Here is a 14,730-nt window from a genome sequence, read left to right on the forward strand (position 1 = left end):
CAAGAAGCGAGGTGCGGCCGCCATCTTCTCGTTCGGCGGGGGCGGCGTGCCCGTGGCAGCCCCAAGGGAGGGCTTACAGAGGCTCTGGGGAGCCCCCCTGATGCGAGGCAGCTTCGGGTACTGGCGGTACAGCTGGCTCCCCTCCCTCCTGTCTCCCCGCTGCACTGGCCCAGCAGGGCTTTATGTCAAGACTCACCCTTGGCTTTGCTGTGTGAAATAAGCAGCACCATGCCGAGGGGAGGGATGTTAACCCCCCCCTCCCCCAGCTGTACTCTTCACCCCCAAGTTTAGAAAACCTGGTGCATGGCAGGTGCCGGTTGTGGGTGGGGAGGACCCACACTCGGGTCAGGGCAGGGACGGGACATAAAGCCAGACCTCAGAGAGCATTTCAGTTGTGTACTGAAAACAGGAAATTCAGGAACATCCAGGCTTAAAGGATATGCAATTGCCTTAATTGTAAAGCAATTGTAATGAAATTCTGCAGAAAAAGATCTTCAGACATTAAACTGTCCAAAACACAGGTGAAAACTGTGTACTGTACATAAAGTTAGATCAAAAACTAGCTTAAGTTTCAACATGCAGCAAGTCAGATTTTCAAGAGCTGTTTTGAAATGTTTAATGTGCTTTAAGTTTTAGATTTACTTTACAAGGCAACTTGTCTCACTGTCATCAATATCTCAATACAAAAATCTTGCAATGCTTTATTTGCTAAAAAACTACAACATTAAAATTGGGGTTAGGTAGTTCTTTCCTTTTGCCAGCTGTTTTGTTATGAGGGGTGTCCCATAGTCCACTGCTAGAGGTTGCTGTACTTAAACAATAAGTTACACAAGTTCTGTACATAATTACAGTCATAGTAGAGTATGCAGCTGTATAATACACCACAGTAAAACACCATGAGGGCAAAGAACTACTATATATGAAAGCTTTTTGTTGAAGATTTTATAGTTTATTTGACCAAGAGTCAATTTGATATCCTCATATCAGGAGACTGACATCCATCTTTCTTAGGCACTGATCCAGGCAGAATTGCCTTGCAGAAAAACCTGGCTCTTTTGCCAAACTCATGCATTATTAAAAAAATTTTATGTAGCTCAAAGTCTTTAACAATGCTATAAAAATAATGATTTGCTAGTCTCGTGCTCACCTTCAAATACATGAAGTATTTGAATAATTTCACATTCTCTTTCTGAATTAGGTTCACTGCAGTATTAGATCAGGCAGAAACTTCAAAACCTTAATTAGTCAAGTGTGACTCAACCAACTGGATATTTCAGCTTGAACAGAAAAGTCTGTCTAAATACAACTCTAAAAAAGTAGTTTGTACCACAGCAGATCAAGCTAACTAACACTGAATATCTTCTTCATGGTGGAAAAAAAAAAAATCACTATCATAAGTTTTAGCACAGGATATTTGGGGAAAACATATTTTAAGACCATGCTTTGTAAACATTTCTACAAATCATTCAGAGACTATTGGCTTTGGAATGACTTTTCAAATACTTGGCATTATGCAGGGCGGTAATTAACAGCTAATGCTATGAAAACAAGCAACTTTAACATGAAGTTACGACAACAAGAGCAGTGAAGGCTCCTGCATCAAGTAGTTAAAACTGGATATTAATTTATATTTTATTATAAAGTTTATAGCATTACAGAGTCCAGCATGGCACAATAAGTAACCTTGTTAGAGTTGCAGTATTTGTTTTTGCTTGGTAGGAAAAAGCTGAACAGCAGCATAATTGTTGTTATATTGAATCTGGGATTGGAATGAATTTGTTTCTTCTGAATAGGGATGAGTCAGTGATTTAAAATAAAAAGGCTGCATTTTTAAATCTCAAATATGTGCAAAGTTCCTTTCAGTACAGTAGAGAACATGGTAGAGATGTGTGCAATCTTGAAAGTTACATCCCAACCCAGATACTGCCAATATATTGCAAAAAATCACATGGAGGGTGAACCCCAAACGGTTACTCACGACTTTCAGTATTATTTCCAAGAGTCCTCCTCACAGCTGGTGTTCTCTCCCCACCCCGGTTTATGTCCTTTTATGCAGTGCATCAAGTACTGACATTCATAATTATTGTACAAAAACATTGGTCCATGATAGTTCTAATAAGTTTCCTTCAGGAATTCCAGTAAACTCTCCATCCTAAGACATTGGATTATGTTACATTGGATTTATGAAAGCAAATGCAATCTGAGAGATGAAGGTCTGTGAAGATTAGTATCTCCATTTTCCTAAGGTCTTCAACAGCTTTTAAAAACACAGAAAATGGATTCCAATGTTATTATTCGGGAAGTCCCTTGATTTTGGTGCTTTAGCCTTGATGTGATTTTCTGTTTTTACATGTTGTAGGCAACATAAATAGGATCCAATTGGTCAGCTAAAAATCCGTCTCTCAAGTGCATTCGTTGTTTCTCACCACGGGAATTGATAGGAATAACACCGGGGTCCACAATGACTACAACACCTACTATGAGATAATGCTCTTCCAGAACCACATTTGTTACCAGGGCAACCAGGTCCAACGCTTCTTGTTCTGAGCCTTCTAATTCCACAACCACCACCAGCAAGTTGGTCCATGTAAACACAGCGCTGTCAACATGATAGAAATATTAGTGGTGAGAAAAAAACCCCACATAGTCAAAGGAAGCTAGTTATCAAAGAAAGACTCACTGGAAATAAATTTTGTAAGTACTTGAACAATATAATAAATGAGAACAAGTGATATAATGGTAATGTGAAAATATTCGTAAATCAAGAGGTGTTAAAGCTGTAACTTCTTGGGATATTCTCTGCCACTTGTTTTTCAATTGTCTATGTACAAAATATAAGTAGGTCTTTTTCTCTTATATGTACACAATCATGTATTTAAGAGTTGTTTGCACTTATGTACTGAAATGGGAACCATTAAGATTTCGCATTCAGCGTGTGCATACTTGATATTAATGTACTTGTGTAAATCTTCAGAGATTATTAAAGGAAAGACAAAACCTCCCAAAGATTACAAAAGTAAACACTACCACTTTGAGACGGAAGAGGACCTACAGCCAAATGGCATATATCATCCATTAGGACCAAATGAGAATAATATATGTTAGAACACACCGTTCAAGAAATCCTTGAGATGTGTTTACCACATCCAAATGCATACATTCTGACACAGCCAGGGAAGTCAATGACAACTTGCAAGTGCTCTGCTGCCTCGTTCATGCCCTGCCCTCCCTGTCTTTCAGACTATGAAGATCAAACTCTGATAAAGGGGTGGGCTTTTTTTTTTTTTTTTTTTGAGTGGCGGAGGCAGGGGAAAGAGGGGTGTTATATTTCAGTTACTCTCACTGCAGTCATTTCTAAACAAAGTTTTGGTGAGTTCCCTCTACAGCAAGCTCTCAGTCTAGCATGCTGTTCCATAAAGTTTGACTTCTGCTGCTTTAGGTGAAATAAAAGGATACAGGAAAGTAATATTAAGGCTCTTACCATTCTGCAATGCTCTTATGTGCTCTTATTACAGAGGTCTCTATATCAATGGGATGGTACCTCATTCCTCTGAGCTCCAGTGTTTCATCCAGAGAGCCTACCACATATAGGGCATCATGCCTCTCTGCAATATAGCACAGACATTTAAAACATTATCAGATCTACAGAACAAACATGGTCATTTGTATGTGCTTATTCCTGATGTTCTAAGATGTTCCTGGTGCTTCCTAGGAGTCGTCGTCTATAATACAGATCAAGCTCTACCGTTTGGAGATTAGAGAATTAAGATGTCATACAGCACTTCCTCTTATTGACTCCAAGCAAATGAAACCAGACTAAAAAGAATTTCTGGGTCATCCAATTCTGCCCCTTCTCTCACGTAATGTAATCTCAGTTCATAAACCCAATCAAAATCCATTGTTAAAGCATCTTTTTGTCCCACTATTCTTACCAGAGAACTTCTGATTGATAGGAACACTTTTCCAATTTCCAAATGTAACTTTTTTTTTTCTTTTTAAAACCAGCTTATACCCACTTGTCCTCACGCCAGCAATATTATTCTTAGCTTCTTAAGCTCCCCACAGTTAATGCAGCGAGAACAACTCTATCCCCTCCTCAGCCTTAACTTTGCTAGATTAAATAAGCAAAGCTCTCTTAAGACCCTTCTTGAAGGACATGCTCTCCACATTGCCACATTCATCCTGTAACTGTTCAGTTCAACTGCACTTTTTTTTGCACCCATTTTATAATTCTGCTCAAGCGTGTAACTTGAGATGAAAAGCATGTTGGGTAGCTGCACTGTATTTCATGCATACTTGCTACATTAATTCACCATACATAGCCTCTCAAATGCTGACAAACTAAAGGACAACTGACATTGTTCCACAATGATAAGAATCTCTATGATATATGATTTTTCAGAAAGCTACAAAGCACAAAAACTTGCTGCAGTAATCTGGTGCCTGCCACCTGCAACTTCTCTTTCTTTGTGAATGTCTGCTCACAGATTCCAATTTCTGTCAACTACCAGCTTTCTCAAGAACAGGGAGCCATTTCACTTTGAACAGTGACAGAAGGACAATTCCGTCAAAGCATCCAGTGCAGAACCTTGCACTAAGCAGCAGTACAATGTACCCTGGAGGTCAGGTAACTACCCTAGAAAATCAGAGGAGGAAAGCAAGGAATGCTTAGAGCACCTTGGCTGAGTGTTCTTTTATCATGCCCTACCAGCTCTGAAGGGGGACATGACATGCAGTAAAAGCTTTTTCAGGGAGCTGGATCTACGTTACATCAGCTCCCAGCAATAGCCTGAGACCACATTCCTTCGGGAACAGAGACTCCAGAGGGGCTGGCCAACACAGAACTGCTCACTGTACTAAGTAGGCTGAACTGGTGGAGAGGTCTGGTGCCAAGAAGGGATCCTTCTGTGTAATGGTGGTAGCTGTGGGCTAAGGATACCACACATCTCTGATGAAGACTGTTTCTTTACCAGAATTCACCTTGCGCTTTCTGATTGGCACTCCGACTGTGGAAGAGGGAAGCCTGCACGACGCTGCTCTGGAGGAGATGGAATAAGTGGGCTGCAAGGATTTCTCCAGCCAGAGCAATAGCACCCATCTTGCTTGTTCTCAAGAGCCCCACGGAGACTGAACAGCACACCAGCACAGTAGACTGGAGGATGACCCTCTCTTAGTGACTAGATCCAACAGAGTTACATCACGGACCATTTCTGAACCCTGGACTGGTATCCACTGCAACAGATGGGGTAGCTCCTCAACAAAAGTCTGCACCTTCAACAAATTGCTCTCCTCACTCACTCTTCTTCCTTCACATAATGGAGGACTAAAAGTAGGATGGACATGCATGGTGCCTGCCAAACTGACCCTTCTGTTCCGGAAGCGGGAACACTGCTTTTCTATCTTATACCATGAGTGATTACAGGAAATGTAAAAGGTGCCCGTGAATCCCCTGCAGTTCATTATCCAGTGACAGCAATGAGGGGACACTGACACTATCCATGTAGATACCACCATTCGAGTCCAATCACAGACAATTAGCAATATACATTTGCTAATAAGTTACAAGCATTCAAACTCCTTTTCTTAAGATGTTTAGAGATTACTTTTTTTTTTTTAAATGTGTGATAATCAAGAGTTATACCTACTCCATATTCTGTCTCAACAGAAAAAGGAGCAGTTTTTCTTCCATCTGCTTACATTTCTTAAGTTTAGACATCTTGGCTTAAATTGAAAAAATGAGATTAACAATTTATTTTCTATACTGGAAAAATTATGGAGAAGTTACTCCTCTAGACCTTTAACTTCTGAAAGGCTGGGAAATCACTGGTATTTGTGCATGTCCTAAACTGTTGAATGACAGCATTATTCTTATTCTCTAGATCAGCACTGAAATACTGCATCCTGTCTGTAAGGAAAGTGGTTCAGAGGAAAAGTGAGTAGAAAGGCTCTAGTGCTTCTAACAAATGTGCTCATATTATTTTGTGTAAGTGGAAATAGAGGAAGATGAAGAACATGATTTCTAAATCTGTCAAAAGGGCATTATGAATTTCTCATTTTGCACAGTTACCCAGTATCATTATAATCAATGAATATGTACAGAGTAACAATTCCTGTAACATTCAGCACTTTTCTCTGATGGAAGTCAGGATGAACTTGCAGGACAGCTTACTCTTCGCTAGGTCAACTACCCCAAGGAGTTTCAAACACATGCTTCTGTAAGTACATTTGTTTTCTCTCACCTCCACTGGCATCAGTAAGTTCTGTTCTGCGCAGAAAGCCAAGGTACCCAGTCCGAGCCCATACGGTCTGAGTGTCTCCAAAACTCAAGCGAGCAGTAAAGTGATCAGCGTGCAGTGCTGCTTCTCCATACACTGTGTAGTAACCAGTAGCATTGTGTGGACTACTCACCCATATCTAGGGCATTAAAATAAAACCAAAACAAAACACAAAAGGGAATCATTCCCATATAAACATAGGTTATTTTGCCAGACCCAGGCAGCATCATTTATTGATTTAAAAGATCTGTTCCACTGACAATTTTTTTGCTCCTAAAATGCCAGGAGTAGTTTTATTAAAATAATTAATTAACTTCTGCCTCACAGAAAATGATCACGAAAAAGGAGTAAAAAGGAATTTTATATATGTGTAATTGGGGATGGCAAAGAGGAAAAATGAACTAGGCATTTGGCTTACTGGAAGGGAACACCTGTTAACCTGCAATCTTCTATTAGTTGGGCATCTTAGTATACACAAATGCAGACGTATATAAAACAATTATTAAACCAAACAGTAAATTAGCTCGTTACTACTGTCCACTGATGGGAGTACATAAGATATTCACTGCCTCTTCTAGCAGCCAATCATACAGACTAGTCAACTGATATCACCTGGTACTGGCATGCAGTAGTTTGGTAGAGGAGGGAGGAAACCATGCAGACATACACACAAGTATGTAAACAGTTCCAGCTCTCTGTGGAGTTCTTGCCACATTATGTGGCCATCCCACTAAGAGACAGGCATTTATCTAACATGATTTATCTAGATATTAAATCACTGCTGATAAACAAAGTACAACAGCATCAAAGCTTTACCTCTCCTAAATGCGAGTCTCCCAGAGGTCCCTTGGTTTCTGTGTGTGCTATGATGACCTTTACCCCTGGAAGAATCTTGAATGAGAAGCAAATGTTTAAAATAGAAGTTAAGAGAACTTGAATTCATCAAAAGAAAAGTTAATAATGCAGAGCCACAGAAGTCAACAGTCTGTGCAATTCTTCCCCTTCTACTCATCCCTGCATCATAAATACCAACCATCTCCTCCTACCAAATTGTTTAATCATTTAAACTCTAAGCAGCTATTTTGTAGCTTCACAGTTGAAGTTTGTTTCACACCTGAAAAATGCCTTCCACATGAAGGCCTCTGATTTTTTCAGTTGTAGCAACATATCCTATTCCTTCACTTCGTGCACCTGGCTTCATTGTAACTAGCTGTTCATTTTATGCTCTCTCTAGTGCCTCTCCTAGATACACTGTGATTAGTGAAGCTCATTGCACAGATTCTGTACTGAGATGCAGCTGAAGCAGCTCACCACCCAGGTAAGGGTCATGAGGAGGAAGGATTGCTCTCAATCTCTCACCTTCCCAGACTCCATAAGCGGCAGACTGTGTGGAGAACCTCTCTCTACCAAACGCACCCTGAGAAAATAAGAGAATGCATTTGTACAAGGATTTATGAACTTAAACAGAAGTTAAATAGATGTGTTCCAGTATACCCAGTGTTATCCTAACCTTAGCTGCCCTGACTAAACTGTTAGATGCCAGCCAATTACGCTCAGTTATTCACAATGCAGTTAAGACAGTTAAGAGTTTCTAGCTGTCTTCAAGACTTCCATATTAGCATTCCCATAGACCATGTTTCTTTCAAGAATCAGGAACTCAGCTCTCTGGAGAGATGAGTAACTTTTTCCAACAGAGCTCTAAGGTTGCAGTTCCACCAGCATTTTAAATTCACCTTCCTTGTTGAACTCTCCTGGACCTCTGCTTGCCACACTGAACCATGGCAGAGCATCAGCAGGAATTACAAAAAGTGAAGAGCAAGCAGCCTAAATGGAATTAAGTGACACTATGCAGCCCATTAGTAGTATAACTTATAAAGGCAGCACATTTGCAGAAGGAACAAGAATTGAGTGTAGTAGGAGAGGTGTGTAAGAGAAGAGGCTCCTATAGATTATATTGTATTACACTATCCCTACACTTATAGGCTAGAACTGACTAACACAGCGTCGGCTTTGAGGCTATGGCTGAACTTGTTTTTAACAGGAATATATACCATGCAAGTCATAGTGATATATTAAATAAGGAGAAAATGACTGTCGTCTACTCTGATCTGTTGAGATACCAAATTGGGGTCATGCAAATGATGGTGAATAGCTTGTCCTCTAACAGCTAAGATTTAAGCTTGCAAAAACTAGAGATAAGTAGTCACAAAAGCTGCCAGTTAACCTAATTCAACATTATCAATTAAAAAAACGTAAATCAAATGCACCAAGTCTTGATATTATGTTTCTTAAAATAAGTACAGAAACAAATACATATATGTATGTATGCTACTAAACTTACAGTCTGAACTTGGTGCTGTTAGCACTTGTAGTAACTAAGTTAACCAAGAGACAAGTTAATAGGAAAATTATGACTACACAATTAAATCTGATAGAATGATGTACCCTTGGCAAGTTTCCAGATGACATATGTGTACATATGTGCATGTGTTTTGATATGCTGTAGAACAGGCCTGACATCAATTTATTGGATCTGGGAAGGCTGAGTTGGTTTGGTCTGAAGGAAAAAAGAAAAAAAAAAAAAAAAAAAGACCCTGATGAAGCCTTGAAGCTGGTCCTGCTTTGAGCAGGAGGTTGCATGAGGGACATCCAGAGATCCTGCCCACCCTAACTGTTTCTGTGATTCTGTGACTAACCAGCCAGTCGGTAAAGTTACCTTTTGCTAACAGTCTGGTTAGGTAAGAAACAGCTAATGAGTCTAGATTATATAAGACTGATGAACAGACAGCAAGTTAGGTGAGGGTCTAGAAGGGAACAGCAGAACAAGTGATGGAGGAGGAGATGCCGGACCACTTCCAGCACACAGCCGTCATTAAAGGATTCTCTAGGGTGGGGTTCCTTGTACACAGTGATGAGGGATTAGTTGCTGCCAAGAATATTTCAACATACCAATGCAATGCAATGAGGCTGAACTTTCTCCTCTACAGTCATTAAATAGTTAATGCTTTAACATAATCTCTACCTGTCATGTCGAAGTGCTCTCATATCTACGTAGACTGTTGTTGGATCCGGTCCTGCTGTTCCCTAAGAATAAGAAGGAAGAAACAAATTCAACAGAAGCCAGAAAATCCTGCTTTCATTCTTACAGCCACGTAAATTCACAAATTCCTCTCCCTTTTTTACTGACACTTATAAAGTACTGCCCTAATCTACAAGAAATATAGTAAAATAGCCCCCCTTTCTAGAGTGACTGCCATAAAGCTTTGATGTTGTATGGAATCAGTAAATGAATGCACAAGCGAAGTATGTATTTATACAGGTAAGTCTTTAAGTTTTTAAAATTTTTAAATTTAAAACTTAAGGTTTTAAAATTTCATTTTGGTAAGCACCTCCTCTAAAAACTACATAGCAACTGCAAAGCATGTAAGCATAAACCTATGCAGGCCTAATCCCTTTCCCAAAGCTCATCTGTTCTACTTTATAACAGTTTTTGTCGACTTCGAAGAAAAAAAACCCCAACATTTAACTAAAACATAACTCTAACCAGCCTGTGTCTTTTCAAGGCTCCTGCCAGTAACAGCCGAGGCAGAGGCAGAGTTCTGTTGCAGTCAGAGGATAAACCTTCTGACCAAGTCTGGTGAAAGGTTTCCCATTTCCCAACGTAGGAACAGGGGACCTGTTTTTTTCCCCCAGCAGAATTTAATCTCAAGACAACTAGAAACTATGGTGAAATGCATATTTAAGCTAAAAAAATAGGCAAAGTTTCTTCCCCGTAGCACAGTTTCTCATTTTAGAAATACTTAAAATGAGGCCACTTGGCCATCAGCTCAAGATTGCAGTGCTGGAGCATAGTAATAATGTCTTTATAATAACATTCCCTTGTACTTCTGTAGCGCCGCTGAGTCTCAGTAACACTGATGGCCACACCAGATTAATGGTATGATCTTTATCTTTAGGAATATACCATTCAGTAATTTTAATCATTGCTATACCCCCTTTCTGCTTGTTTGAGAAAGAGGTTTTGTACTTCAGCTACAAGTGTTCTTTGTGAGTAAAACTGAACTACTTTAGAAAAAAAAAAATCCTTGCTCGATCTGTTTCAAATGAAAACTCTCTCAAATGGCATACATTCGTTATAGAGTAATACTGCTGAACCAGACTGACTTTACAAGGACATTACAAGCACACATGCATCACTATACCTGTTCAGCCAGTTTGCCCAGCCTGTTTGGCTGACAGCGAGACCACAAACAGAAGTAACAGAGGCCATCAAAGTGTGTGAAACAGAGAGAAAGGGGAAAAAAGAAAATACAAACAAAGAGGCACTGGAAACATAAGATACACACAGTAAGACAGAAAAAAAAACCTCATACTGTTTTAGAGTGAAAAGAAAATTTCCATTTCAGATTATTTAAGAGCTTGGCACTTTCAAATGGTTCATTGGGAAACATGCAAGTCCCAGTTAATAAGAAGAGGTTTAAGGCAGATCATACGTAATGCCTGTTGCCTTATCATAAATCCCTCCTCCACCTGTAAGTATCTAAAGGCTGCTTACAGCTTCAGAAACACCTTCTCAGTAAACCAGTCCAGTAAGGTTGGAAGACGTTATATATTTATTTGCATGCTAACTTGTATCAAATACCCATTCAGTTTGGCTATTAATCTATATTCATTTAAATTCAATGATTTAAAAAAAGTCAGATACAGATATCACTTTGGAAGAATGGGGAGAAGGGGTTAAAAAACCACTAAAAAGGGGCTCAAGAATGGAGAACAGAGGTGAAAAAGGTATAAAATCAAGGGGAAGCTTAACTGCCCAGCAGCCCTACAACTCTTCACAGTTTTCTTGGAGTACTTTTCACATTGCCATTTAACATTCTGTAGAAAAACTGCCTTTTTCCCCTTTTGTACAGTCTGAATAGCAAATATCCAAAGCTGGCTTTTAAAATTCTTATTTAGACAGGCAATGCAGGAAGCTGTTCTTTCACACTTGGCATCTGAAATGTTTTATTCAATGAATTTACAATCTTTCTGTACAGTCATCTTAATTTCATCTATAGACTTCCTATTTTTCAATCTACCAATTCATAAAATTGCTCTGGATGCATTTCTTTATAACCATTTATCTAAGGGTTGTTAAAAACCTTTTCTCCTTTAATATGTGTGAAAGAAACTACAGAAACTAAAGAAACCATTATGAATGGCAACATATTTAAGAAGCTCATGGCCCAAAACATCTCTCTCGTAGGAAATCTAGAACATTAAAATGTATTCTGAGAGGAAAAAAGGCTTTCCTTCATCTAGTGGGCACCAGAAAGGAAAAAAAAAAAAGTTTTGCAAAAGCACAGTAAGAATCTTCATAGAATCATATTTTTTATTAAGTGTAATTCATACCAATAAAATTGGAAATAAAATTTACAATTACACACATACTTAATGCATGTGCCATCTATGAAATTCCTCACATATGAAGCTACATACTGCCACATCTGAAACTTGAGCAGTTTATCTATTAACTCAAGTATCATCCAAAACCCAGGGTGCTTTGCCAACTTCTAGACCATACTTAGTACGTGATTTTCAGGTAAGTTGTGGAATACACTTTTTTTTCCTCTCCTAACTAGAGAAGAAACATCTCATTAAGAAAAGTTAGATTTAATCTGGTTAAATTACACATACAAGATTATTGTCAACTGAATACTAAACTGTCAAAGGTGGGTCTGGACCACAGCATGTCATTATTTCCAGTCTGTGAAGTAGGGCTGTGTACTTTATGGGCATATTCTCCCCTTCAGGGCTTCCAATTTTATACCTTTAATTGAAAAAAAAAGTCCAACTCTCACATGAGGTGAGACAAACATATTTGCACATTGATAATACTCATTTGAGATCTTTAAAAGTAAAAAAAACCTGCCAATCTTGTCAATTTTCCTCGGTCTTATTTGAGGAACTCTGTCTTCCATTTAATTCCACATATACATAAACTACTTTTCAAACAGGCAAAATCTGAATCACACAAAAACTGAAATAGCACTGCTTAAGATATTTAATATGTTTACGACCAGGAAGCTGTGTATTTAATTTAATACTGCTCCTGCATAGTAGGAAGGAAACGAGTTTCTTAATACTGATCCTCTGTATTAGAAAGGCAAATCAAGTGGTCAATTAGTACAGAAAAGTGAAATTACCACAATCCACATCTTCAAGGCTTATTTACTTGGTGATGAAGCAAGCAACCAATGGAGCTCTAGTTCATTAGAAAAAATCCATAAATATAAGGAATAAGCAGTTTAATCTCACCTGTAAGCAAATCGCTACGTTGACCCTGCACCCAAATGTAGTGCTCACTGCACGAGCAGAGAGGCCCAGGTCTTTGAATAACTTAGAGAAAGACTGCGTTAATGTAATCCTTGGTCTCTCCTCTGCAACCACCATGCATGTTCGCACGCAGGACAGGTTAACTCCTTTCATCTGAGAGGTTGGGTGAAGAAAACAACATTTTAAGTTTGAAGTCAACAATTCTAGAAATAAGCCATTTTAATTTGCAGAACAGATGGACTTTAGAAACACTAGAGTAACTGACATGAACTGGTTAAACAATATAGACACGGACTACACTCAGTTTGGCTCCATCCACCTAGGACAACCCTCTAAAATTTTGCCAAGAATCTTTGTGGTAGGGTTTGATGCACAAGATGCAAACTACTCACATCGTGGAGCTGCAACACAGCCACTCATCATTTTGAGCTGAAAAAACCCACAAAATGTCATTGTATCACAGGGCTGGGCACACAAGAAACCAGCTTCCTCCCAGTGCCATGCAGTTCAGATGCAGGCAGAGTGTTCGAGACATTATTAGCTCTCATCAGCACGAATGTGAACCTGTAGCAACTGGCTGTGGGCCAGGATTCCCTTCAGTGAGGTCCAGGAGAACAAAGGGACAGAGTTTTTTGTCTATACTGAGAATAAGCACAATGTAGCCGCTTTCTTGCACACAACAAGCTGCCAGACATTCCCAGTGGAAGTCCTTGAGCAGCTTCGTTACTACAGCCGTGGGAACTCTCCTACCATTGAGACAGAGGCGCCTCTTCAAGGAGATTATGTTTCAGTTAAAGAGATTTCCCTCAAAAATAAATGGATGTATTAGTGTGTAATTGCTGCTGTTAGGAAGATTACATCCATTTTAGAACTCAATACTTTTGGTGTCAAGAGATCTGAAAGCAGATGAGACTTGCCAGGTTTTGAGGGGCTTTTTGTTATGCTTTTTTCAGGGGAGAGGTTTTTTGTTTTGGTTTTTTTTTTTTCATCTCAGACAAGAAAAAGTTGATAGGCTTGCTAAGTATTTTGCCCAAAATCTCAGAAATACCCAGCAACACAGAGGTGGCACAAATAGGTAAAGCTGAAAACATAAGACTTTTTTTTTTTCCCCCCACCAGAAACATGACAGCTGAAACTTCCAGCAATCTCCATATTTCCCAAAAAGCAAGTCATAATGAAAGGCTTTCAAAGAAACGCTTATGGCCCATCTTCTGCAAGCCAAAATGAAATATTTTTAGAAAGATACATGTATTTGTAGGTCAGTCTGTTGAAAAATTAAGTCCACTCACCCGGAGTATATCAGTCTGTGTTCCAAGCCCTTTGGTGCACATCTCCATCACTGAGTAAGAGCAGAACGTGACGCGCACTTTATACTGACTTACAGCAGACAACCACAGAGACACATTGCTCTCCAGTTCCAGAGGAGGGACTAGAATAGACTGATGACCCGAATATACACTAGGGAGAGGAAGAAAAAGAAACATGAAAACTTCAAAGCCAGCATAAAAAAAGCCAGAAGTTACATAAAATCAAAATGAAGCAAATACAGGAAAACTGAGTTTGGTATCTATCTGAACCTCAGCTTATCTTCTCCACAGACAGCAAGTTACCTCTTAGCTAAGAACTATGGGTTTGAGTTAAGGCACAAACTTTAAGGCGAGTATATTTGTCCCGCAGTAAATTGTGTTGAACTAGAGGGAAATACTCAATGCCTTGAATAGACAGAACTTCTGACACTAAAACGTTAACATTTGAGACATCATTCCAGTTACAGATTACAATTGGTAATTGAGCTTATTTTTATGAGTCATTCTAGGAAAAATGCACCTTTTGCTTTGAGTGAAATGAGTCTTTAACACCTATATTGCACCATTCAAGTTTTTAGTGCAATTTTCTAGCCTTTGCCATAGGTGTCTCAGTTTTTAAACAGTGTTTATGTGAAATATTTAACCTGGATACCAGTTAACATGAGTGGACAGAAAGTCAAATTCAGAGTCACACCACCTTTTAATTTTTTTTTTTTAAATACTATATACTCATTTCAAGACAGTAAACACCATGACCATACAGTCTTAAATTGCCAAATGTTTTTTAGATCAGTTACTATCAACAAAATCAGTGACACACTCCTCTGTAA

At 39.0% G+C, this 14,730-nt stretch overlaps 1 protein-coding gene across 4 annotated transcripts in view; it reads right to left on the reverse strand.

Annotated features, from left to right (window-relative positions):
- Positions 1-602: 602 nt before the first annotated feature.
- The window catches only part of DIP2A (disco interacting protein 2 homolog A), a 124,401-nt gene continuing 110,273 nt past the window's right edge, over positions 603-14,730 (reverse strand). For 2 of the 4 annotated variants that reach the window (XM_076341960.1, XM_076341957.1), the window contains 9 exons: positions 13,883-14,051; positions 12,576-12,746; positions 10,478-10,507; positions 9,298-9,359; positions 7,635-7,692; positions 7,092-7,166; positions 6,240-6,414; positions 3,482-3,605; positions 603-2,599 (listed from right to left, as the gene is read on the reverse strand). In XM_076341960.1, the coding sequence (XP_076198075.1) occupies positions 2,347-2,599; positions 3,482-3,605; positions 6,240-6,414; positions 7,092-7,166; positions 7,635-7,692; positions 9,298-9,359; positions 10,478-10,507; positions 12,576-12,746; positions 13,883-14,051 (1,117 nt within the window). In that variant the 3' untranslated portion in view covers positions 603-2,346. The remainder of the gene's footprint in view (positions 2,600-3,481; positions 3,606-6,239; positions 6,415-7,091; positions 7,167-7,634; positions 7,693-9,297; positions 9,360-10,477; positions 10,508-12,575; positions 12,747-13,882; positions 14,052-14,730) is intronic. The other 2 variants (XM_076341959.1, XM_076341958.1) reach the window with 1 other exon arrangement.

The sequence above is a fragment of the Aptenodytes patagonicus genome, chromosome 6, assembly GCF_965638725.1.
Source record: "Aptenodytes patagonicus chromosome 6, bAptPat1.pri.cur, whole genome shotgun sequence".
Classification (NCBI taxonomy): Eukaryota; Metazoa; Chordata; class Aves; order Sphenisciformes; family Spheniscidae; genus Aptenodytes; species Aptenodytes patagonicus.